At 39.1% G+C, this 26,353-nt stretch overlaps 1 protein-coding gene across 1 annotated transcript; it reads right to left on the reverse strand.

Moving 5' to 3' along the window:
• Window positions 1-2,627: 2,627 nt before the first annotated feature.
• Window positions 2,628-19,943, reverse strand: KIF11 (kinesin family member 11). The gene is made up of 22 exons (XM_058029119.1): window positions 19,821-19,943; window positions 16,676-16,808; window positions 16,478-16,575; window positions 16,321-16,399; window positions 15,450-15,635; window positions 15,244-15,368; window positions 13,782-13,872; window positions 13,281-13,523; window positions 13,070-13,165; window positions 12,371-12,459; window positions 11,798-11,885; window positions 10,827-11,015; window positions 9,701-9,908; window positions 9,281-9,453; window positions 8,880-9,002; window positions 8,130-8,288; window positions 7,591-7,730; window positions 6,683-6,962; window positions 5,344-5,566; window positions 4,968-5,122; window positions 4,538-4,648; window positions 2,628-3,878 (listed from the first exon to the last, which is right to left on the reverse strand). Exons 1-22 carry the CDS (start codon window positions 19,898-19,900, stop codon window positions 3,756-3,758), a joined length of 3,192 nt encoding a protein of 1,063 aa, XP_057885102.1. The 5' UTR covers window positions 19,901-19,943; the 3' UTR covers window positions 2,628-3,755.
• Window positions 19,944-26,353: the final 6,410 nt, after the last annotated feature.

The raw sequence follows: 26,353 nt of genomic DNA on the forward strand, positions 1-26,353 counted from the left end.
AGCAGAATTAGCAAGACTGGACTTGTACAATGGGAAATCAGCCCTTGGAGAGGCACCAGTCATTATTATTACTTGAATGGAGAAAGAGAAGTATCTTACTCTGTATTTAATCTGTTCTAAAAATGCTAAAAAAGCATACATTAGTTCCTGCTAGTTGTTATATTTTGCTTCACAAAACTTCCATGTTAATTAGGAAAAAATCTTTAACCTCTGGCAATAAAAAGAAAATTCTTTATCATATAAAAATGTAGCTTTAGTGCTCTGGACATTCTCAGAACAAAATGTTATATATACATATATATGTTGACAAGAACTGAGAAGCTCTGAAAAAATTGAGTGTAATTTTATGTGATATTTCCATTTATTTCATTCCTTTATTTCATAATTTTTAATGAAGGAAATGCACTTGTCAAGTTCAAAGTTTTGGTCATTGTGCTTCATTCTCTGAAGTACAATGATTAGGTTATAAACAGGCCAAGAGTGACGAAAGCATTTCAAGTACAACTAAGGAATTCAAGGGAATATTTATAAAGGTTTAATATTTTGGAAAAAAAGAAAGCAATTCAGTTAACTTCCATTATTTTACAAAATTTAACTCTGTGCCACCTGGAAGCTGACAATCACCTCATAAAGTCATAAAAGGCTAGAAAATTTGTACAATTTTCAGACCTAATATAAAAGAGGCAGCTTATTTCTAATCTCTTCCCTGATGACTGCTAGACCAAGCATTTGCTCCTTTTTATCTGTCTGAAGATCACTTGTGTAGCTCTCTAACCATGTCCTCCTATTGGTAGCTAGACCCTTTTCTAGGGAGCCAAAGAGTATATTGGAAGCCTAGAAATAGAACAAACATAGAAAGGAAAACATTCCCTTCAGTGCATTCACTGTTCTCCTATGTTTAATGATTTCAAGACTGAGCACAGCAATGCTGCTGGGATGGAGCTTGTGCTCCCCCTCCAAGGACAGCCTGCTCTGCTAGGTGGTCTGCACCTCACCTCTAGAACCTGCCACTTAAAGCCTATGAATGCAAAGCATAGCATGATTTACTGGTGTTTCACTTCACCCAGCAACTGCATGGGTGGGCGTGCAGTTTATAGAGCATTGCCCTCTACCATAAAAAGTAGTTTGTAACAGGGAATGAAAAAAAAAATAAAGTCAAATGGTTGTAAACACTTGTTTAAAATGCATAAATTTTAAAATACATAGCAAATATACGGATTTTCCTGGTTTTAATGCTCTCAACCATTAGAATTTTCTTTTTCCCTCTTAAATCTCTTGTTGATGAAAAAGGAATGTTAACTTTATTTTTCCAGTTCTTCCTGGATTAATTTTTTTCTTTTTTCACCCTAAAGAGTTAAAGGCTTCATCTTGTTTCCTCTACCCTTTTAACAGCTAATTGTAATGCTGACTGACCCCTAACAGAAAAGAGAAAAGCAGTCTAGCAACCCTGCACCTTCTCCTCACTCCTCTCTAGCCCCATGCAATTGTTGGATACCCAAAATGAAGGCAGTCATCAATAGCAGCCACTCAGCTCAGTCTTCTTTTCTCTCTTCAAATAAACATTGCATCCCCCACAAATCTGATGCAGCAAGTGCTGCAGCCCCCTGATTTCCAGGAGGAAGCAGGAACTTTCCTTTCCCCTTCCTCACTTTCCTCCTGGCCACTCATTTTTCACTTGAAAATGAAGCTGGTGACTCAATTGTCTGTGCTTCTTTTGGCCCTCTTACTGTTGTCTGTATGTCACATGCATTTAAACTTATTTTTCCTTATTTCACTTCCCCACATTGCATCTAAGTCTGTTGTTAAATCAAGGGCTGTCTCACTTAACCATTAATCTAGAATCCAATCAGTACTCATTAGATTAATTAGAACATGGCCATGCACTGGAGCCCCAGTCACTGCAACTCTCCCTCATGCTCAGCTGGCTTGTGCCAGAGTGGGTGTGACCTGGCAAATTCTTCTGTGGAAATGGCTTTGTAGCCTTCTTGTAAAGGATGCCTTACACAGAACAAAATCAAACCACCAGCAAGTTAGTCTGGACAGTGCCATTTCTTCCCTTAGCTAAGATCTGGGATTACAATGAGTACACACAAGAAACAAGCATTGCTTTGTTTTTCTTACCCTTCTTTTCTCCTTATCATACACCATACAATACACCAAAGCAAATTATTGCTGCTTTCTGCTTTGAGCAATGGCCATGTGGTGGGGAACAGAGAGCAGGCCAGGACAAGAATTTGGTCACCAGGACAGTTTGCAGTAATGCAGACATGCACTAGATCATCTTTTACACAAATGGAGCTCTTCATAAAGCAAGCCCCTACTGAAGAATTCTCCATATGGAAGCATAAATTCAATATCAGATTTTGAAACTTTTTTTTTTGACAGATGCTTGAGGGAAAGCTTGGCAAAAGCTGTGTTTCCAAGTTCTGTTTAGCAGCCCGCACCTGAGCTCAGACCAACCTTTAGTGTTGGGGCCATCTAGTGGGAGAGGAGGCACGGACAGGGAGGCCAGGACATGCTCTGCATCCGGATTTTTCATCCTATTCAGCTTTGGTGTGGCCTCCACATACCTGGGCCAATGGAACAATGATCAGCAGATCACTGCCAGCATTGCAAACAAAGGACAACACAACTTTGAGGGCTACTTTAAAAAAAGAGAAAATGTGAAGCAGCACCTGAAATTCAAATAGCTGCTAAGGAAAGCAGGCTGTCCCCATGCAGCAGGAACCAAACAGTCAAGGCAGAGAGTTTCAAAGAAGATCAAGACAGGGAACACAAAATATGGCATGATTTCATGGATGGAAGCCTCCTCTCACTGGCTATTCCAGTTTGTTCATACTAATCCTTACAGCTCCACAGGGAAAAGGTAGTAGGGTGAAAGGCTTGTGCAAACCTCTCCCACTTGGCTTAGGCTACTCAAAGCTATGGGATCAATCTTCGGAGTTGATTTTTTAGTTAATAAAGGATTTCTTGAACCATTGTGGAATGTTAACAGGTATATAGTGCAAGAAAATGGAACCTAGAGACTGGAGAATTAACCCATTAAGTTTTAGGTGCCAGAATTTGCATCTGCAAGTTAAGAGGAAGAACAGTGGGGTTCAAACAAACAAAAAGCCCAAGACCCAGCAGTAAGACTTCACAGAATGAAGAGGCACTGAAATAAAACTATTGTCTTTTGTGAAACAAGGGAGAGAACCATCCTCTCCTGACAGCACAAGACTGATGACATAGCTGATAATGTTTTAGCTAAATTAGACCTGGCACCATAAGAAAATTAGGTAAGTTTTATTCTGAGCAAAGTGCTTGTACATTTGTTTTCCATTTATTAATTTATTTGAAGTATCACAGTAAACAAAACAGAAATTGGAATAAAAAGCAGGTATAAAACCAGGCCACTTATTTACAGCTGATTAATACATAAGATGCTAACTCATAATGCTGGCAAAGCATATTTCCACATCCCTTTCTGGTACTTTAGATCTACTGAGAAACAGATAATTTCTTACTTGACCACATATATATATATATATTTAACATAACAGCACCGTAATCTGCAGGGGTTTTTTTCCTCAAAACTTTGCAAGCTGCCACATATAAAAATGGAACCAAGGCATGAGACTGAGCAGGTAAATCTTTTGATTCAGCTTTGCATCACTTTATCACTACATAGACACTGAGAATACCCAAAAAAAATGTGGCTCAGTAAGACAGTAAGATAGAAATATCTAAAAACAGCGATCTGCAGAGAATATATCTTAGTTCAGCAATCTTAAAGGATGCTTAGATTTCTGAAGAAACTCTTCTGTCATATCCTCCATTTTGTTCTCCACTGGAGCTGCAGATTTGTTCTCTTTACCCTTTTTGACACTTCTTTTGTGCTGGGATTTAAAGAAAATACCCAATGTTAAGAGAATACAAAGAAATCAGACTTCTGCTCATGTGCAATGCAGTACATAGTGTTCTGAGAAAAAAACTTGATGTAAGTCCTGAAAAAGGTTCCTAAGAGATTGCATTTACTCAAGAGATTGAATGTAGACATAGAGAAGCTCAGCAGCTATTTTTAAAGGGTCCCCAAGAAGAAAACATGCTCTCCCCAGCAAGACAATCCCTAGACTAATATACCAAGAAGTTTACACTGATGTGCTGGTAGAGCAAAAGGGTCAGAAGCAAGTAAGTATTAACAATGCCAATATTTCTGTCAGGCCTCTAAGAAAATACTGCATATACTTTCAACTCTTCCATTAACACATGTCTAGCAAATTATGACAATTTTCTTTATGGAAGATAATTTGCTGAGGAGTTTTCAACAGTCTGCCCAGCTTGTCAGAAATCTGCATTATTTTATCTACTATTGACTGCTATCATAATCTGCTGTTACTTTAGCACAAAGTTAACAAAGGATTTGTTAATCTACAGGATTTGAACAAGTTGTGAGACCACCCTGAAATGTTAAGAAGTGACTTGAAACTACAGCACTGTTATGAAAGTACTATTTCTTCTCAAATACAAAGCTGTTTTGCTTATCTGAGGAAGTTACCTGGAAAAAAGGAATGCCACCATTTGTGTGACAATATACATTTGTATCCATTGAGTATTTGTCACAAGCAAGGCCTTCACTGGGTTCTTGCAACACTCCTTCCAACAGGTCCTAAAACAGAAGTTTTCCAGAAAGATGTATTTAATGTCTGAATTTCCTTAATGAATGTATTAAGAATGATCGTACCTATAAAAGACATGGAATTTCTATTTTTGAAAAACAAGAAAGAAATCTAAATTATTAATATCATTGCTTATTTTTCAAGAGATGATTTTTGTCAAGAGCTCAGCACATTTGAGTCCAAGTACGCTGTAAAACACAAAGGCTACAACAGCCCTGGGGTTCCAGTCAACTCTCCAAAAGGGCCTGGAAAAACCTCAAAGATGCGAAATATTCATTCAAGAGCCTCATTTGCCATTTATATACATACCTGACCTGCACTATCCTCCATCTCCTTTCCCACACTGCTTAGCATAGCATCAAGATTTGGTTGCCTTTGCCTCAGTTGCTCCAGAAGCAGCTGCCGGGGCTCTGTTCTCACAAGGGTGACAGGATAGGAGTAGTCTTTTCTCTGTGGAGTTGTCCCTGTAATGAAGATGATACACTTTTCAGTGTTTGCTTTAATTTCAGATCCACAATTTTATATCAGCTCATTACAGAAATCATGCCTTGTTCACACACCATTCTTTGCACATATCTTAAAGGTGTAAGGCTGCCAGGTTATGTCCCCATCAACCTTCACTTATGAATTCTGGAACTCAAGTTGTTTTCTTTAAGACCATTCTGCCCCTGACCTGATTAAATACCTGTTGGAACATCCACTTTGAGATCCTCTTGCAGGAAACCATTAACCTGAGTTAGTCCATGCTGCACTTTTTCCTTAAGTGCCAGGTTCTGCTCCACAAGTATCTCCTGATCCACCTTTATCTGATCCAGAAGGCCATTTAGCACCTCCTCCTCAGCAACCTTTTGGCTGCCAATGTGGTCAGAAATTTCAGCTATTGCTTTATCACTATTTTCTTCATTTTTCTGAAAATGAAACAAAAAAACAACCCAACTAAAAACAAGTTAACAGGAAAGGTAAGACTATGGCCTCTTTTCTAAGATGTGGTGCAGGATTAGTGACATGACCTGAAACGAAACAACTGAGACCTCAAATTGAGAAGTTTCAGTGCCAGTTTTACACTCTCATTTTGACAGCTATCTTCAGAAGAGTCAGTTTCTTAGAAAGTATGATCACTTTAGAAAGCTAGTCACAAGAATAAAGATGATGCCATCTGGCCCAGACCAGACTCTTCATGCTTCTATGCACAAACCCTGCACAGAATTAGGATATTCACCTGAACGTGAACATCCTGTAAGTACTAGAACATTTATGCATTTGTAGGGGAAAAGGCAATTGTGTTTTCAGCCATTCCCACTCAAATGAAACTCTTTAAATGTTCAGCAGGTGCAACAGATACAGAGAGGTCTTGAGACCAACAAATGCTTTTAGTTTAGAGTTTGACTTGATGCTTGGAGATCCCTTCCAACTCAGAGTATTCTGTGTGAAGGAAGTTTCTAGTGAGTTTTTCCTTCCAAAAGTTTGCAAAATATTGGATTTGCCTATTTTATTGCCTATTACAACAATAAAAACCAGGGTGGATGTGAAATTTGTGATGGAAATTAAGAAAATCCCCCAAAAAACACGAGAAACTCTTACCTAAGAGGCCAGAATTTGTATATACTTAAAAGGAATACTTTCTCCCATATTGACTCAATCTGACCAATAAAGTCATTTGCAAACTCCAGAAAATAGCCTGCATGTGATCACTGTGCATCTCCCAAGGAGAGTACTGTAGATAAAGCTTTAGAATTAAACACCACCAAGATGATGCAAAACACTCAGATTACATGTACAAGTCAGTTGTATGGCATTAGCCATGACACCATTTTTTGAGGGTAGGGGCACTTGAAGTTCAAAGTCTTTCTCTTAATTTAGGCTTTTGATTTCCTCTAATTACATCTTCTCAAGCTCAGTAACATGAGTCTGCTATCAAAAAAATCATAGTTTTGTTTTGACTACAACTTTTTTCTCCCCTCTATAAATTCTGCAGTAAAGTTTGTCTCAGGATGTTGCATTAGACTACAAATGACTATAAGTACCTTTTGTAAATACTGAAATTGCTGTTTCTCATCCTTTAATGACAACAGGTGCTGATTAGTAAAGTTGACCATCTGAGCAGTTGTAAATTCACCCCATGTATTGGTATCCTGAGCCACATTTTTGAGATTGGCGAGAAGATGTTGGCAGTGGTCATTGGATTCTTCCAGCATTGCCTTGTTTTCAGCATTTATGCTCCTGAGCTCATGAGAGAAATGATCCAGATAGGCAGTAAATTTGCTGTGATTGGAATTTGTACTGCCGACTAAGTCTGTAGTTGTCCTGCAACAACGTATGTGTAAGAGTTTAGAGATTTTGAAAGGTAGATTTTAACACAGTATACTTTTAGAAATATGAAACCAGAGCCAGTGAAATAGCACAGTTCTATCAAACCAGTTAATTATAATATTGTTGTTCTACTTATTAAATCTGCAGCACTTGCAGTAGGTTTGCTAAAAAAACAAAACCCCCACCAACCAAAAAACCCAAAAGAGAACAGAAAGACCCTAACCACAAACCAAAAACAACTTCAGCAAGACCTTAGTTATTCAGTCTGCAATTGAATGAAACATATTGCAACAGACACATTATTATGCTTCATGCTAAACCTTTATATGTTCTGAAGTCCAGACACTGAGGGACACTCCTCAGCATATTGCTCCCAAAATGATACTTTCTTATCTCAACATGCTCAAGAGACAAGTTCAAGGGCAAGCCTTCTAGAACTACTGTTTACTCTGGGGAAAGGCCAACTCTGATCTACACTCTGTGGCAGAACCCAGCTCTAACACACAGGCCATGCCCAGCAGGCTTTATAAGCACATAAAGATGGAGAGCATCCAATTTTGAAGTTCTCTTTATATATATTTTATCTTGTGTAAGTGTACAGCAAAAAGAATGTGCCCCTTACAGGTGAACATTTTCTTGCATAGCAGTGATGGTGGTTTTCAGGCTTCCATTTCTTGTGAGTACATCAGTTAGGCTCTTCTGAGTCTCCTGAGCAAACAGGTCAAGCTGGCTTTGCAGTGAAGACATCATTTCAGCTGCACTCTATCAAGAAAATTACCACAAGTTTTGCTGTTAATTCTGCACTTGTTAACAGTCTTAAAGCATACTTGAATGCTTGAACTAAAAATGCAGAAAAGGCAGAGTTCTGCAATTCTAAAGCAGAAGATACAATTTTTGTGTAGTGAAGATACAGACACCTTCTTTTTGGAGACGTATGTAAATGCACATATAGTGATATACAGCAAGGGGAAGGGGGTTTTTGCTGCATTCCTACATAAGCTACCTAAAGCAGCCTAACAAAAGCCGAATAGAATTAGGATCAAGTTACTGTCCTCCTAATATTTTTGTGAAACAAGTACAATGGCTTACTACCACATAAGAGTTTAAATCAAAGCAAGCAATCACACTTGATGTGAGGATGTTTTCTTACTCCAAGGATACCTTTCTATGTGCCAACCTCATCATTTCCACTTCTTCTTTTAAGCTGTCACAATTATGCTGGAGCTGAGCAAAGCCACCGGCTGTTTGTTCCTGTATTTTTTTCAGTGTGAGAGAAAGATCAGCAAAGAAGGTATCCATTTCCATTTTATGGTCCTCCATCTTAAAAAAAAAAAGTTTTACTTAGTTATATTTCTATATCTTGATTGAAAAAACTGGTATTTTTCCCTAGCATAACGAGATAGACTAGAACTCTAACTTGAAGCAAAGGGCTTTATAAGTGCAGTATTGTTTACACTTATGGTTGTTAACAAGATAAAGCATCACATTCCCCAGGAAACAAAGGGACTACAGAAAAAGTCTGGTATGAAGGCAGAAGATTTTTGGAGTGGTAGGACTTGCCTAAGTTGACTTTTTATTTTCCGATTTCTTAATATACTCTCCCCCTTGTATTTCAATGTATCATCGAATATTTGTTACATAAAGATTTAAGCATCTGTGTTTTGCCATTCTACTGTGGCACTCACACAAAAGATTGTGCCAATATAGAGAACAAGCAAATTTACCACACCCAGGAGAGGAAAAAAGTCTGAAAGAAAGTTAAAAGACAGGACTTATAGAGCAAGATAAAAGGGGAAAAGGCCAGACAAGAAGTGGAAACACTCTGACATACTGCAGAAAAACAAAGAACATATTATCTGTAAATTAAATAAAAAGAGAGCATAAGGCAAGGAGCCAGGTTATGTGCATTACCTGGTCAGCCACAGCAGAATATTTCTTCATGTTACTCTGGAACTGACAATTTAACCCCAAGACAAATTCTACCATTGGTGTCAAGCTATTTACTGCTCTTCCTAATCCAGTCTGATGTTCTTCCTAGGAAGAGGAAAAAAAAAAAATTAAATCGGAACCTGGCTGTTCCTTCATCTACATTTGCAAGAAGTTACTGTGTACATATCCATGTGGTCTATTATGGCAGTATATGCTATTTAGTACATTACAGCTTGTGGGAGTGACATGGGAGAGACAATCATGGTCAGGTGGTGAAGCAGACACAGGTAAAGAGCATCAGAAAAAATGCTATACATTTACAGAATCCCTTTTGATCAAAATCGGTTTCAAATATTGAAGTAGGAGCATGCAAATGTACTAACAATTAATCTCAGCAGCTCTGCTTTACAATCAAGTGATAGATTCTCATGCTGTGTTATTTTTTCAGATATGTGAGAAACTTCAGTAGACACCAATTCTTTAAGAGAGGCAAAAGATGCTGATACAACTGATGCAAGAATATCCGCTGTAGAAGAACTGGTAGAAAGGAGGTCACCTGCAAAAGAAATCCAGAGTTACAAACTTTTTAAAAATTTCCCTGTAAGATAGAATTCTTTTTATTACTCATTACTTTATTGCCCCTCACAGGATGGCTGTGGATCATCCCAGATACATCATTACTGGTGGAACTGTAATCATTATGCCACTTAAATAAAGCCACCTCTTTCCTAAAACAGATACATTTCAGGAAGTGGTCTTTGAGATTACAACAGGATGACTACTAATACAGGTATTACACTTACCTATAAGATTTGTGTAATATGTCAACATCTGTTGCTGCTTCAAACTGTTTTCAGTAATTGAATCTTGTATTTTGCTGAATGAAGCATTCATTTGTCCTGCAAAGGTATTTTGGACAGCAGCATTGTGCTGATCAACAGCCCTCTTACGGTCCAGTTTCGCATGGAGCCCAGACACATCTCTTGTCGTTTCTTCAACTGTAGTTAGTAACTAGAATTTTTAAAGTTATTCCAGTAAGTCTTGAAACAAGAAGTCAAGCATTTATTATATAAGGAAAGGTAACAAAAGTTCTGAGTTAAAGAAGTTATCTCTCTAGGAGAACAGGTATTTCCCTTTACACCATCAAATTACAACTGTTCTGGACCCTGGTGTTATGTCATTTATGCTTTTAGAACATGGGAAAAAGTTACCTACTAGAGATAATTTCTTCTGCTTTAAAATCAAAGCATTAATAAATTACTTCCTCAGTATTTAAGGAATAAAGGTATCATTTACCTCAGAATAGTAACTGAAAAATACCTGAGTGAGCACTTCAACTTTTTTTCTGAACAATCTGACAGTAAATATAGTACTAAATATAGTACTAAAACAAGAGGTTTTAGTACTAGTCCTGAGATAAACAATTTAGAATTCATAGAAATAGTGAAGTCCTTGTTTGTAGTGAGCATAAATAATTTCTGCACCTGTTTGTCTCAAACACTCCACAACCCACATGTAAAAACCAGGCATTCCCTCCTAATCTTACAGGAATCCAAATAGAAAGAAATTGCCATGGTGCCTGAAGGTACAAGTTTCATCAGTTTGCAGTTTAAATAGCAGGATACACTCTCTCCCTAACTCAAGTGTGTTTTGATAATTACTTATTCTGCAAAAAACCTCATAATAATAGATACTGCAAAGCACTGGAACTCCCATGACAAACTGGCCTGAAGGAAAATTAGCTCCATACCAACCAGTGTTTAGCAGTCAGCTGTCAACACTACCACAGAGAAAGTCCTGCAATCTAATCCTAGTTTTCCATCTTAAATTCAGGTCATGTCTCACTCACATCATGCTTTAGCAACAATAGCCCATCCAACTCCCAAAACCAGGAAGCTGTTTTACACTAGGAACAAGAACTGTGACAACCTGGCTAGCTGTGTCATGAAGCTCTTGTTCAGTATTTTCCAAAACTGAAACCACATATTCTTCTTCAGCCAGCTGAACTTTGGTTTCTAGCAGATCTTTCTGTGTTTCTTCCAGTTCTTTCTCCTTGATTTGCAAATCTGTTTTACACTGTTCAAGTTCATTTTTACTGACTCTGAATAGTTCAGTGACCTAAATAGGAAGACAATAATCAAAAAGGCAACACCACTTTTTACAAATGTGACAGTCTCATTTCACATCTCTCAAATTACACTACAATGACAGAAGGCAAATTGTCATCTAGCAATGTAACTTCAGCTGTAGGACTCCAGACTTAAATCTAAACTACAGGTTTGTATAGTCTCTGTAATCACTGAAAATATCAAGCCAACACCATTCTCACTGTAATAATTGCTTGCTTCTCCTCTGAAAACATAAGAGCAAACTACCATTACAGAACACAGAAAAGAATTCCACTGAATAAACATAACCAGATAGACTGAGAAGAGCCAGTAAAGCTGATTACATAGAGCAGTTACATCTACCAGCAAATTAATATCTACATTTCTCTTAAAGAAGGAGCTCCAATGTTTGTGTAATTTGTTAAAAGGAAGCTCCTGACCACTCTCCCCTCATTCCTTGTTCCTAAGCAGATAGATACCTGTCAACTGAGATTATATCATTTTACAAGCAGATTTTTTGCTGAAAATTCAGCAACGAAAATTATAGTAGACAGGAAAACAGCTTTAAAAATAAGTACTGCGATTGCAATTTCATATTCATTATTTCAAATTCCTAACTTCAAGGACTAGGAAGCTTCCATTCTTGACTAATTGGGGAACTTTAAGACCAACAACAACAAAACCAATCTCTTGACTGTTCTTTCTTCACACTTTTTTCCTCCTTTTGACAGGAGGAATGAATTTCTTCCATTTTTTGGAAGATTTCAACCACAGTTGAAAAACATCACTTACCCTTTTCACTTCTTCCTCCATGACACCGATTTTGTCAATATACTCTGTAATTTTTTCTTCCTGGACTGTCAGCTTTCCATTAAGGGCTCTCAAGCAAGGATTAAAATAAATGAACAAATTAGTTAAGTAAGAGGTAGTTTCATGATTTACACTAAATTTTCAGTAATTTTGGAAAATTCTATACGAATAGCAAGTAATTTTCACTTAAGGCAGAGAAGATTTAAAGCAATTTTCTATTGTAAACTTTCTAGCCCTATTTAAAGTGAAGTATATCAAGTTTACTTTCCTGTACTAGTGTCCACTGAAAAAATAAAAGGCTGCATGTATAAATCTGCATTCTGGCTAATGCTTATAGCAAGTTCCACACATACATAAATTCCTCAGTGCAAGCCCATGAGATTTTATCTGTATAATCATTAATTTTGAAAGAACAAGTTGACCAAACAGCTAAGTTTTCCTAACTATCTGCAACTTCTTGGATTAAAAATATATCTGAAAGTATTTCTGTATAAGTATAGGTACCAGTATCTGAGATTTGATGCTAATTATTTTATAGAAATTTTGCAGACATACTCATAGTTTTCAGCAGAGATATAGACTCCATTTTTCTCTCGAGCAGCAGCAAGGTCTCGCTTCAGACGCTCAATCTCTTCAGTGTATTCCTGCACAAAGAAACAATCACATGAACATGAACATTTCTATTCTGGTTTTGATATTCAGCTTAACAGATACCTCACAAAGGGAGTGCTCTACAGAAGTGTTGCATAAGCACAAGAGCAAAGCACTTCACCTCTCTTCTAAACTCAGTACAGCACTACTTAAATTCATATCATTGGCTATATGTAGAGCACTGAGATTTTCCATTTGAAGGTCATACTTGGTTGCATTTAGCAGCTTACAACAGGAATCCCAACTTCCTTAGGAACAGAGCTACTTTACATTGGCTCTTCCCTTGTACTTACTGACAAGTTCCCTCTAATTCAATCACTTTCTAGGGAAAGTGCAAAATTACAAACATGTAATCCCCATAGTCATAGCTAGTAGCAATAGCCCTCTGTTCAACTTCAGTCTTATTAACAGTGCCAGTATCTGCAGAGACCATGGCTATGTAAGTGCAGCTTTAGTTTAAAAGCATCAGTTCAGTAATTAAAATCGCTTCAGAGAAGCACAGCTACTAGTTAGTTTCTTCTGTACTCATAACTCCTGTACAGCAAAGATTACATTAACAAGAAGTCATACCTGTAACTTAATTTAAGATATACGTCTAGTTACCTTAATAAGAGCTTTTTTGGTTAGCTTCTGATTAACTTCAGGCTTGTTCATGATGTTCTTTGCTCTATGGGCATATTCCAGTGTACTCAATGTTTCCTGTGAAAAACAGATGTAACACTAGGTCAAGCTGATGAATTAACTCATATCATTAGCAAAATTATTCCTAAAATATTACTTATTTTAGGAATAGGTTTTCAGACTTAAAATTTACCTCAAGATTTACAGATGCAGGTGAAATTGTGGCAATTATTGATGTTTTTGTCCGTCCTCCAAGAGAGTCTTGAAGGATTCTTGTGAGTTTAGATTCCCTGTATGGAATGTGAGGGGTTCTTTCCACTAGAGCAGTAATAACTCTTCCAAGTGTCAGCAGAGATTGGTTGATATTTCCAGCTTCACGAGCTCTTTTGTCAACAGCCCCAGATCGACCAATGTTTTCACTTCCTGCAAGATCAACCTGAAAGGCAGGTTTTGCTTCTGTCTCAATCACTCTGAAGAATGCTTGCCCCAAAGTCTTGTAGAATACATAAAAGAGCTAACTAGTTTTTCAGGAGACACTGGGGTGACAAATGGGACTTATATTTTTCAGAGTGACAAACACACTTCACATCACTTTATGAGACCAATAATTTTTCCCTTTATCAGGAAAAAAACTCTAATAAACTCCAGTACATAGCTAAAAATTCTATCAATGACACTTAGTTCAAATACTTACCAAGTTTAGCTTTCCAATTTTAACAAGTTCTTCTCCATCTACTGTTGTTTCTTTCATATGGATGGTGATTGAAAACACAGAGTGGGAACGGCTGCAAAAGAAACCAGTTTCAGATGTTCCATTAAAGCCAAATATTAGTTGCTATTTGACTGCTGCAAGTTTTGTGCTCTTTATAGAGAATACATTTAGCCCATGAACTACAAAGTACATTTTTAATACACAAAGTTATTCTGCTAAGTAGAATTCTGTGTGTGTATATATGAATTTGTATTTAAAACCAGTGATGAGGCAACTGGTTGACATTTGATTTATTCAATCCTATAGATTTTCTCTTATTTCAAGGAAAGCCAAGAGAAATGCCTTGGTTTTGCTTAAATTTGAGTATTCTCAACTCGCAAGCATCACATGAAAACTGACTTGCAATTTTTTTTTTCAGTCCTTGTGCTAAGAACAGTTTCACAGAATGTGAGATTAAGGAACATAACTTTCCTTATGCAGGATAAGAAAATTCAGCAACTAGTTGAATTCAATATTAAAAATTTAGAAGTTCAATTAATTTTTCAATCAAAAACAGTAATACAGTTTAAGATCACAGAATCACGGAATGGTTGCATCTAGCTCCAACCCTGCTACCATGGGCAAGGACACCTTCCACTAGACCAGGCTGCTCAAAGCCCCATCCAACATGGCCTTGGACACTTCTAGGGATGGAGCACCCACAATTTCTCTGGTCAACATGTTCCAGTGTTTCACTATTCTCATAGTAATAATGATTTCAGGTTGAGTTTATTGCTTTAATAAGCTTTTACTGCAGGAAGCTGACATATACAGGAAGCCATAGATGTCGAATAACACCAGTTTGACCATACATAAAACACCTCTGGCACATCAATTTCCAAAATTCCCTGGAATCTCAGACAAAATGAGTTCTGTGTTCTAATCAGTAGTAGAAAATACCCATTTCATTCCACCAGTAGAAAGACATGCTCAGTATATCTTGAAATTAAAATACAATACAGAGAGGGTACATTCCTTACTGTTCCAGCACTGGATCACTACTTTTCACAGTGATATAGATTTCACATCTGCAGCTCAAGAATGTGAAAGCAGTAATAAAAAGAATGCTATTTCTGACCCAGGTGCCTCTATTACATTCTATGACCAGCAACCATATGAAGCAGCCCTTATTGCCATAGAATATTATCCCCAGCTTCCACAACCTAACTTGCAAATTTTACGGAAGCTGGCTGGGGTTAAACCATGACACCCCTTCATACTCCTATTGCAATCATCCCACAGCAGGTGGTAAGGAAGATATTGTAACTCTGGCATTCTAACCAACATTTGATAGTCTGCACTGTGAGAGACATGATGTCATGTTTGCACTAGCTGCTTACATCTTCAGTAAGATTCTGTTTAACAAAGAACAAAACAAGGTTTCTGAAATGGGGAAGACTTTTACCTGGAATATGCGTTCATGTAAGTAGCTGCAGTTGTTCTTTTGGCTGCACCCCTTTCCAGGATTTGGTAAACTTGATTTTTGTTGTGTACAGTTACTTCCTCCAAGCCTTTAATAATTACACCCCTCTGTCAGAAATTAATACATGCTTATTATACATCTCAGAACAATTCAGAAAGCCTCAAGACAACAAATTTTGTAGCACTCACCTTATTTCGAGGATCATCAAACATCTGCAGTCTTTCTCCAACATCAGGAGTAGGATTCAGAAGATCAAAAAGCTCCTCATTATAGATTTCCAAAAGAGAGACTTTCACTGAAAATTCGGTTCCATTCTCTGTGAGCTTTTCAAATATTTGATGCAATGTACGGGGTATGATACCTGCTAGTGGATCCTATAAAATAAAAAGAAATATTTAATTTATAAATGTACTGAAAGAGATTTGGAGCTAGGGCATAGAGTTTCAACTAAACAGTCTGACTGGATATAAATAAGAATAAAGATGACCTTCCATATAAAAGTCACCAAGAGTTGAGTGTAATACATTAAAGATATTAAGTTGTTGGGAGTTTAGCTGACTAGAGACTGGAAAAGTACAAGGCCATGGCTAATTCCAAGTCCTGCACCTGCAAGATAGTGTGTCCTTGGGCCTAGCTGGGTATGATAACAAGTAGACAGAGAGACATGGGAAATAGGGAATGTTGGCCCAAAGGAATGAGGAAGAGTTGATGGTATAGTTTAACCAATGGATTGCTTGGCTTACAGAATATTCATAAGCTTATTACTTGCTGTATAAGTGTCTGATGCTCTCTTCAATAAACGGAACTTGCTGCTGACTCGTATTGAGTCCCGAGTTTTCCCTGCACCTGACAAATGGCTCGTCCCAGACAAATGGACCATTCTGCAACATTAAGTTGTCCTTTTCATATAAATGAAGGAGATTATTTGTTAATCTACAAGCATTTAAGGAAAGTCAGCTTCAGAATTTGAAAGGCATCAACTTTTGGTTTTCTTTAGTCTTCTGCAGTTACCAACTGTGAACTACAGTACAGACAAAAATCTCAGAAGTGATAATATACCTCTTCCCAAGTATATTCTTCATTGGGTGACCGCTCCCCTTCCATTGTGAAGGTCTTACCAGTACCAGTTTGGCCATAACTGTGAGAATAAAAATTAAAATGTAAACAATACAAAATACAAATAAAGTTTCCTAACGCTAATTATTGGCTTACTTACGCAAACACCGTGCAGTTGTAGCCCATAATGACTTCATCCAAAATGGGACACACGACACTCCGGTATACATCAATCTGCTTTGCCTGGGCTCCAAAAACCTATTGGCACAAGACAACACATCCCATTCAGCCATACAATAATGTGTAACATCACACCCAGTATTAGCTTGTTTCTGGAAGACCCCAAGCAGTTACTAACCATATCAAATGTGTAAGTCTTTCTTGATGACTTATCTGTCACTCCTCCAGTGCGGACACTGACTTCCTTTCTGGCTTGATCACAGTCCACAACAGCGTAGGAGCTCACTTTCAGTTCTGAGGCATTAAAAGGCCTAAAAGGACAGGAGTCAGAAATATCAGACTGAAATCATTGAAATCAATCACAAGAACACAAACAGATGAAGCAGTAATGTCACTCAGTTTAAGGATCTAGAATAGTAAAACTGGGCAAAAACCCCAAAGTCTTTAACTTTATCTGTTTAATAATTAAGAAAAAATGCCGCAGTTTGGCAGTTTACAGGCCCTTTTTTCCACTGTGAGACAATCCAGGCATCCACAGCTTTTTGTTATATACATATTTTTAACAGGCCTATAACCACTTTCAAGATCATAGAGATGCTCACATAGCTAACAGACATCAGGACATGTTCAGTTGCAAGGGGCAGAAGATTAAACATATCAAGCAACTATCTAAATAAGAGCCTTAAAAAATCCAAAAAACACTTATTACATGCAAGTCAATGCAATAGTGAATCAAATGCTGATAACAAAACACTCTAAGGCACCAAAAATACCAAGAGACCCTACTAATTGCAGGACAGTAAGCAGCAATACCAGAACCTTCAGGTACTGATGCGCCTGAATAAAACAACGGGGGGGTGGGGTGGGGGTGGAATCCACATTAATTTAAAGTGGATTAGTGAAAGGTAATAGTAAAATATTTAACGCAGCAACAATAAAATTTTTGAACTTTATGGTGAGCATCTTGTTTCACCACTAAGTTAATTCAAACTCGGTGCACAACACTTTTCTTAAAGAGACATTTGCCACTATTTCTCCTGAAATGTACGGAAATACCCTAAAAAGCATTAAATCCTATTTTATTCTTCATTTAGTAGTGCTACTGTACTGAATGTCTATGCTACCTATATATAGGTGACCTGAGCAGTCAGCTTGAAAATATAACTTCCACAAGCTTGTACTCTAAAATATCTTAACACTAGAGACACTTCGAATACTCTTTCAATTGTAATGTTAAAGAAAAAAAAAAAAAACAAAACACAAGAAAACCACAACACACGGCACCTCGAGTTTCCTGAACCTTGTGGCTAACATTTCTCCCTCAATACATCACTGAGGCTGAAGTGTCAGATTCTAAACAGACCATGGGACACCTGGGTGCAAGATTGACCGATGACAACACAAGATCACTAAAATCTGGTGCAGAGGAGCAAGTCACAGCTTCAAGCTCGTGACTTTGAAAGTAACAGAGCAATGAACACATTCTGCTGTGTAACCATGAAACACTGACCCAGTCCATGGCAGGAGGCACAAGAGCCCACAGCTGTGATATTAGGGGAACAATTTAGCTGGGCTGGAGTAGGCATACAGATCATCACCACCACACAAGGAGCTGCCGGGTGTGCCACGGAGACATTGGATCTCAAGTTCATCCCCATAGCTATGAAGCACATTATGCACATTAACAATACTAATGGATGCATTTTGAGATTCCAAGTTAATGCTTTACCAAAGCTCAATAAACATGCTGCTTGAAAAGATTTATTATATGCTAAGATTGATCAGGCTTTGGGAACAAATCAGGACACCAAAGAACACAGTTGCATCTGCTTTCTTATCTGTAAGATAAGGACAATCTGATTGGATGCAAAAGAAAAAAGAAAGGTGGAAGAAACATTTACTAGCTCAAAGAAACTGAAGCTATTTTAAAAAAAAAAAAAAGCTCTGCAAAGGCATGAGCAGGCAAGGAACTTTTAAGAGGTTAGAAACTAACTCTTGACATAGCAATTAATCTGTGTGCTACAACAACAGCAGAACACTCCACTCCACCGCTGATAGTCCTAATGCTACTTTCATAGAGAGCATCATATGTAGTTAAAATAGATATTAATACTTGATAAAGCTATTCCAGAACAATTAAGAGAGATAAAAACAAAACAGCTGCTCTTGACAGCATTTCAAATCCAATTGCTCCAATAAACTTATTCTCTTGCAATAGCCTTGAGTCACAACACTTTCACCAATTCCACATTTGTTTCAGAAGCTTTATACTTGCATTGCAAACATAAGGCTAAATTGATTTTAATTTCTATATTCATTGTGCACCTGTAAAAGCAAAATTTGTAGGCTTGAGAATTTGACTGCAAAGGTCATTTAAAACATAATACATAAACTAATATTTTGAGGTCTGGCTCAAAAAAACCCCAACTTCTACAGGTGATTTAAACACAATACATAATAACCAATATTACAATTTTAACATACAATGCTTTAAGATTATTTAAGACCTAGCATTAGTACGCAATCCTTTAAAACCACCTCAGAATTACAAAAAGAACCTAATATTATGGTACATGAAATTTATCATGTCATGCAAAAAAGCAAATTCATCTCATCAGCCGAGACATTTGGTCATTTTTAATTCAGCAGGTGACCGCCATCCTATTGTTTGTCCCCGGTAAAGTCTGCATCAATGAAGTTATATCACAGAGGGAGTAGCAGCATTTTTAGCTGTCAAAGCTTAGCAACTTCCCACAGGAGCTCACAGAAGAGCAAAATTCAGCCTGGGTTTTGTGTGTCTCGAATATCACACTAATTCTGCGTAGCTCTTCCTGAGCTTCCAGCACAGCTCCATACTGGGTGCGTGCTGGATGAAGATCGGAAACTGCAGCTTTTTGCCTTTTTAAGCTATAAAAAAAATCGCTCATAACAGCCTTAGTTCTGCGGAAGCGCCGCTTCCCCGGGAGGCACAGGGGGCCGCGTCAGCCGAGAGCGGTGCCCGGGACAGGCGGCTCCCAGCGCGGTGCCGAGGCCGCTCAGGAGTACGGGGCAGGGGGTGGCTCCCTCGCCCGCGATCCCTCCGGGCGGACACACCGGTCCCCCGGAGCACGTACCCGCAGCCGGACACAGCGGCCCGGCAGAGCCACAGCTGCACAGTGCCTGTCGCACGGCGGCGGCCTCGGCCCGCCGGCCCCGCGGGCTGTCCGGGGCACCGAGCACAGAATGTTGGGCCCCAGTCCCGGAGGTACCAACGCGGGACCTCCCCGGGACTTGCCCGCGGACCAGCCCCCAACGCTCGCCCAGAGAAGGGCCGCCACGCTTACCTGCACCGCACCACCACCTGGATGTTCTTGCCCTTCTCCTCTTTCTTGGCGCCGCCGCCCTGGGAGCCGAAGGAGGCCATGGCGGGACGGACACGGCACCGAAACGCTACCGCGGACCCGGGGCTGGGTTCAACCGCGCGCGCCCCCGCCAACGCCGCTTTGAACCGCGCACGGCCCGGCCCGGCCAATCAGCGGCGGCCCCGGGGCACCACGGGAAGGGATTTCAAATCCTGGGGGTGGCGCGCGCCGCAACGGTAGCGCTGTCCCGCCCCGCCGGCGGCGCCGTGAGGGCGGGGAGTCAGAATGGGCCGGGCTTCCCGAGCCCCCGGTCCCGCTGAACTTGACACGCTACCTGCTGTCCACCCGTACCTACCGTACGGCCCGTCTGCGCCGCCAGTACCGCGAGGGGCCAACAGGACAATGTCTGGCCTTCTCTGCGGCTGCCGCTGACACCCACGGGTCTGGGGGCAGCCAAACTCCCCGCCTGCCATCAATTTTCCACGGTCACGTAATCTCACAGGTCAAGCCCTACGGCCGTCCGTTCTTCTGTCCCTTCTAGATCTCCAGCTGGCCCACGATTTCGTTAAACATCACGACAAACAAACACAACTCGCCAATGCCTTGTGGAATTGTTCTGTTACTTGGCCCGTTTAAAACAATGCCCGTTTCTATTTACCCAGTGGGGCACACCGCTCACCGCTCCCAGCAGGGCCCCGGCTGCCCCCTCGGCCGGAGGTGCCCCAGTGCAGGTTGCCCGGCAGACCCTACTCCCAGCCGTGCACCTCTGGCCAGCCCTGCAGAGCTCTGCTCTGGTCCCTCTGTGCCTTGTGCACGCCTCAGCTCAGGCAGGTCTGCAGCACAACTCGTCTGTGTCGGTCTGAATGCACACGTAACTTCCACGTGTTTACAAGTTGGTTTTGCCTTATCGAGTAGTGGGGAAATTGTATGTAAGAATGAAAATAAGTAGTTACAGGTTCAGGACAAAGCACCACGGGTGCACCACATCCATCCTTTTATTTTGAAACTACACCATGTGAACCACTTTGCCATTTATGTCACCCTGCCTTCCCTGTGAGAGCTTCCTCTGAGGCACTATTAAATGCTGTGCTAGGTGGAGATCTATGACAGGATAAGAGGTCTTCTGGATAGAAGTGAAGAAGCAGATGTTAGAGGAGATTCAACTTGTCTGATGTGGTTTTTTTGTTAAAACTGTACTGGCTCCTACAGCCCATCATCTACCTGTTATGGCCTGCAGTACTACAGTGCTTTGCTCTTGTTCTGGGCCCTTCACAATTTCTGAAATTTAGATTGCCCATCAATATAATTTTGCAGGTGTCCACACCCTTTTTTTCCCCTAAAGTTAGCTGCTTTGAATCTTATTATACTTCTTTCCTCCGTGAATTCTTAAAGTTAATAACAAATGAATCCTAACGCATAAGGCTTGCAGTAATTTTCCTGACAGTGATATGAAGCAACATCCCACTATGCTCCTCTACCATTTATCTGAAGAGTCAGGACAATGCCAGAGCCAATCAATCTTAAATTACGTGCAAAGAACAAACAGTGAACACTAAAAATCACAACACCACATTTTGTTTCAGCTAATTAAAGATTTAACCAAACAAGAAAATAAATATAATCCACGGCAAACATATTTAAACTACCTTCATTATTTGCTTTTTTGTGTACCATCTATGCTAACAGCAAAAATCACTTGTACTGACAGCTGTGCAATAGCTACTGCTAGACTGAAAAGTCAAATGCAGGTATGCAAATAATCTAAATATTTACCTTTTGCTCTATACACCTTCATATGGATCACACAAAAGAAGGCAGCACTGGAACACAAGAATTCCTCCAAATAATGCATTTTTGTTCATTTCTAAATGAAAAAAATCCATTATTTTTCCTGAAAATATAACATCTCTCACAAACACAGAAGAGATAATTTTAACTTGCATTAAAGCAGTAAGAATTTATTTGATTACTGAAAGTTAAATTTGGCCAGTAGCTACCTTTGCTATAGCTGTGGTAAGTGGAAAACGTGTATTTCTGGTAATCAAGTTAGCTTAAAAAAGCATACAGATTAATGGCTGTAAGTCTGTTTTACAAGGTCAGCTTATAGCATAGGTTGTACATTTCCTTAGACTAGGTAGAGCCTAATGATACTAATACACTATAAATACAAACTGAGTAACAGGGAGCTAGCATTTCCCGAGGAATAAAAATAAATATGAGAAAAAGGAAACAAGAATATTTAGGCCACAGTCTTAACAGTCTTTGGGAGAATGACCTTTAAGAAGACAGGTAATTCATCTGTGACAAATGTTTTATTTTGTTTAAATAGAGACAAAGACATTACAGAAATCTGAATTATATAATAGTACACACAACAGCAAATGTAGCAATTTCAGAAGAGGGTATTAATCCCCACATATGGATCAAGAAGGACAATTTTAAAGTAAGGCTTGCAAGCAAAAAGCCATTAAATTGCAGTGATGTTCATGGACAAAACAAACACTGTTTTCCTAGGGCCTGTATCAGATCACCTGGGGAATGGTAGGTATGGAGGCCTGAAAAGTAGTAAAATTGTTTACATGGAACATGATTACCTACAAATTAAAAAGGTTATATAAGGTATAATAATGGAGAGATATAATTAATACAAATTATAAGGTTCAGTGAGACTTCTTCAAGGCTTAGTAACACCTGATTTGATTGCCAACATGCTACACAATGTATCACCTGTATTGAGCATGTGGAGAGTTTAATATTTAATATTATCAGTGACATAGTAAAGAAAATTGCTGATTAATTGCATATTCACATTAAAGGGGAAATCACCTGCACCTCAGACAAACATAAACCAAGCTGTAGCCTTTGAAGAGCTTGACCAGTTGGCCAGTAATATTCTAAACTCTGTGTTGTCCACATACAGTAAGTTAAATAACAAGGACTTATTCTCAATAAGTACTGCTATATTCTCAGCTGAGAAGTCTACCTTCAGTCAAGGTAAAAGGATAACCATGTCACTGTTAAAAGAACAGAGAAAATGCAATAAATTAAATACCTTATTGTTAAAAATTAGGGTCTCAATGCACATAACAGGATTAAAACCAGAACTGGTTTCAACTAACCAGGAAAATACACAGAATAAAAGAGTTCTTTTTTTTTAGGCTTGTGTGCCAGATCACTGTCCAACACAGACAGTAGCACTTTTATAACTTTTTTTAGTCACAGTAATAAAAAATTAGCAGTAACATAGGGGGATGTATGCATTTGTGTGATAAGCTTAGAGTTAAGCTAGTAATTTTCCATACAGTTACCTATTTTCAGTTAAGATGTGCAGCTAGATGACATCATTTACACAACAAGAAAAGAAATAATGAATGTGAAAATTGGAAACACACAGACTGAAGCAACAGGAAATGTCTCTTGCGCCTCGTATCCTTTAACTTAATTCTTTAATTAATTTAATTTTATTCATTCCGTACTTTTATCTTGGCAACAGTCAATGGACAATCCTTTTTTCATGTATGTCTTGTCATGAAATTGCTGCTATTTATTTTGGAGTGGAAATAACAATCATGAGTTATGCTTTTTTTTCAGCACAAGGCCAGTTTGCTACAAAGCTCTATTATATGCAATTACAATTCAAATTTAATCCACAATTTTATCTATGTGGAAAAGCCATGCTTACATTAGAAGCCTAACAAGACTATACTTAAGAGTTTCACACTTACTGTGTCTCAGCTTTCAGGCCATACATAAAATACTCTTTCATTCTAAATTATTTTTAACCTACCTACTTTGAAGATCACTTTCCCTCACTGCACATTTATGTCACATATCCTGAAGAGGGATCTCTACACTGCTACTTCATAAGGTTTTTTCATGGGAGTATTTGAATAATTTCCACACTTTAAATTATGCTGAGGCTCATTTGGTCTTTTAGGCAACACCTATTTTTCTACTAGGGCAGATAAAGAAGGCAGGACCAAAAGCACCAATTGTCTATGAGCAATTAAAGTTTCATGGGGAAGAAATCTTAGTTGCAGGACCAGCCTGAGAAAGGAATTTCACTGGAAGTCCTCTTTACTTTTGCTGAGGGTGTCCTATTAAAAATATCTTTAAAAGACAGAAAATATGTCCAAAACAGTATATGAGTGTAATTTTGGGTAGTATAAATGGACACAGAGAGGAGTCAAAGAACACAATCTGATTTGAATAAACACCAGTGTGCACTGGTTTTGGCTGGAATATAGTTAATTTCTTCTCAGTAGCTGGCACAATACTGTGTTGTGGATTGTCAACATAAGAACAATGTTGATAACACACTCATGTCTTGATTGTTGCCAAGTCGTGTTTATCCTGCATTAGGGACTTTCTTGTGTCTCATTCTCTGCCAGTGAGGAGGTGCAGGGGAAAAAAAAGCTGTGAGGGAGCACAGCCAGGACAGGTGACTTGAAGTGGCCAGAGGGATATTCCACACCATAAAATGTCATTCCCAGAATATAAACTGGGAATTTATATTACCAGTTACCCAGAAGGGCTTGACTGGGCCTAGGGGCAAGGTCTGGCATTGGATAGCAGGTGGTGAGCAATTGTATTGTGCATCACTTATCTTTTTCTTTTTACCATCATTACTATCATTATTTACTATTATTTTTATAATTTATTTTGTTTCAGTTACTAAATTGTTCTTATTTCAAGTCGAGTTCTCAATTGTTCTTATTCCAAGTCAAGTTGTACTTTTGATTCTCCTCCCCATTACACCGGGACGGGTGGAGGGGAGGAAACGGCTGCCTGATCCTTCGTTGCCGGCTGGGGTTAAAGCAGGACACACCAGTGACTTTGAACAGCCGCTAAATAAGCTTACAATGGATAAAATAGGTGTAAAGTACAGTAGGCGTGACCTCTGTTGCATACCTCTGCATGTTAGATGCATGAGGAAGTGTGATCTTTCATCACACCACAGAAACACAAGTGCTCAGTTTAGATTCACGTATTAGCAGACCACCAGAGTCCTCCTGGCACAGTCTACCTTGCTTCGCCAGGATTGCCCCTGTATATACTAGGCAAGATTTACAGGAAAAGGCAGGATTTATTAGAGCAGCTAAATATAGATCAGGCCAGCATTAGCTAAATATATACTACATTAGGCTAACAAACTCGCTGTTGGGACCCGAAAAGAGTAAATTGCCTGAACCTGTATAATTCTATAGCATTCACCCTTACATGACAACTGTATTAAAGACAATGGCAGAACTATTTCTACTGTACATTCAATTTAACAGAAAGACTCCAATTCACAACCCCTTAATCCCCTAGCTGCTCCTGAAAGGGAGGAGACAGATTGTGAAGGGGCACTCACCCTGCAGTCCTTCTGTCAGGCACCACGGGATGAGCCTCTCTGACGCACTGGCAGCAGCAACAGGGTGGAATTCAGATTTAACAGCTCACCATTTATCCTGTCCTCTTTCTGTCCAGCTTGGTCTTCACTTTTACATGCACTAGGGACTGGAAAAAACCCAGACTGCCTCAAACCAGAATCCCATGAGGACATTTTAACAGGAGTTAACATACTGTGTTAAAATTAGGCACCCACACAGTTCTAAATCCAAACAGTTGATTGAGGTGAAAACTACCAAATGCCTTGCTCCAACCAGGATGAGTTAACATGAGAGACAGTTCCATGTCTAAACTGAGGCCAGAAGTGTGGGTGTACTTGATGTAGGCACAAATGTTTTAAACTGGGTAGCTCAGGTAGGGGTAAGAGCATCTCTATAGCAGCACAGACCTCCCTGGAAACCACCAGATGAACGTCTACCCAAATTCCCTGACAGATTTTGTTGATTCCTGGTTGATTCTGCTGACCATATGAAACAGTGTGCTGTCACTTCTTAACAGCAATTTTAACCAAAGCTGACTAGTTTAAAGTTACTTTTGATACCTCTTCAATTCCATCTTTGGGTACAGAAATTACCTTAGGTAACTCGTCTGGCCATGTCTTCCTACATTTTTATGATAGGAGGATTCTGTGAATTTCCAGCTGTGAGATACCACCTTTTATAGAAGGCAAGCAGTGGGGAAGCTAAAATCAGGCATTAAATGTAGCACATTTTGTCTTTTTCCCCTTCTAACTCTAAAAAATAAGACACAGAAAAATAAACACATATGAAGAAAGCACATTACCAGAACTTCAACCAGTGGGTTGTTTTGGTTTTTTTTTGGGTGGGAAGGAGAAGAGGGTGGGGGGGGAAGGAGACTTGTTGGTTGTTTGGTTTTGTGGTGTTTTTTGGGATTTTTTTTTTGGTTTGTTTGTTTTGCATTTTTGTTCTGCTTTTAAAAAAAATTATTTGGGGGTTTGTTTTTCCTAGAAAAGAATTAAAGCAACCAGCCACATCCACGACTTTCCCATACGGAAATCTACCAAGGAAAGTAAAGTCGCCCTAGAACCCCAAATCTGCGGGTTTATAACAGAAACTCATCCTTATCCAGCATTTACACCTCGTACGCCCATCCTGCGAGGC

This window comes from Melospiza georgiana, chromosome 8, assembly GCF_028018845.1.
Source record: "Melospiza georgiana isolate bMelGeo1 chromosome 8, bMelGeo1.pri, whole genome shotgun sequence".
Classification (NCBI taxonomy): domain Eukaryota; kingdom Metazoa; phylum Chordata; class Aves; order Passeriformes; family Passerellidae; genus Melospiza; species Melospiza georgiana.

What these genes read in the sequence shown, in the direction of transcription:
- KIF11 (XM_058029119.1), bottom strand. Translation starts at nt 19,900, where the DNA reads ATGGCCTCCTTCGGCTCCCAGGGCGGCGGCGCCAAGAAAGAGGAGAAG. An exon ending in TGGAGGAAGAAGTGAAAAGG is followed by an intron (nt 11,016 to 11,797) that starts GTAAGTGATGTT and finishes CTTCCTATTTAG; the next exon opens with GTCACTGAACTATTCAGAGT. An exon ending in ATTCTGCTGTGGCTGACCAG is followed by an intron (nt 8,289 to 8,879) that starts GTAATGCACATA and finishes TTTTTTTTTAAG; the next exon opens with ATGGAGGACCATAAAATGGA.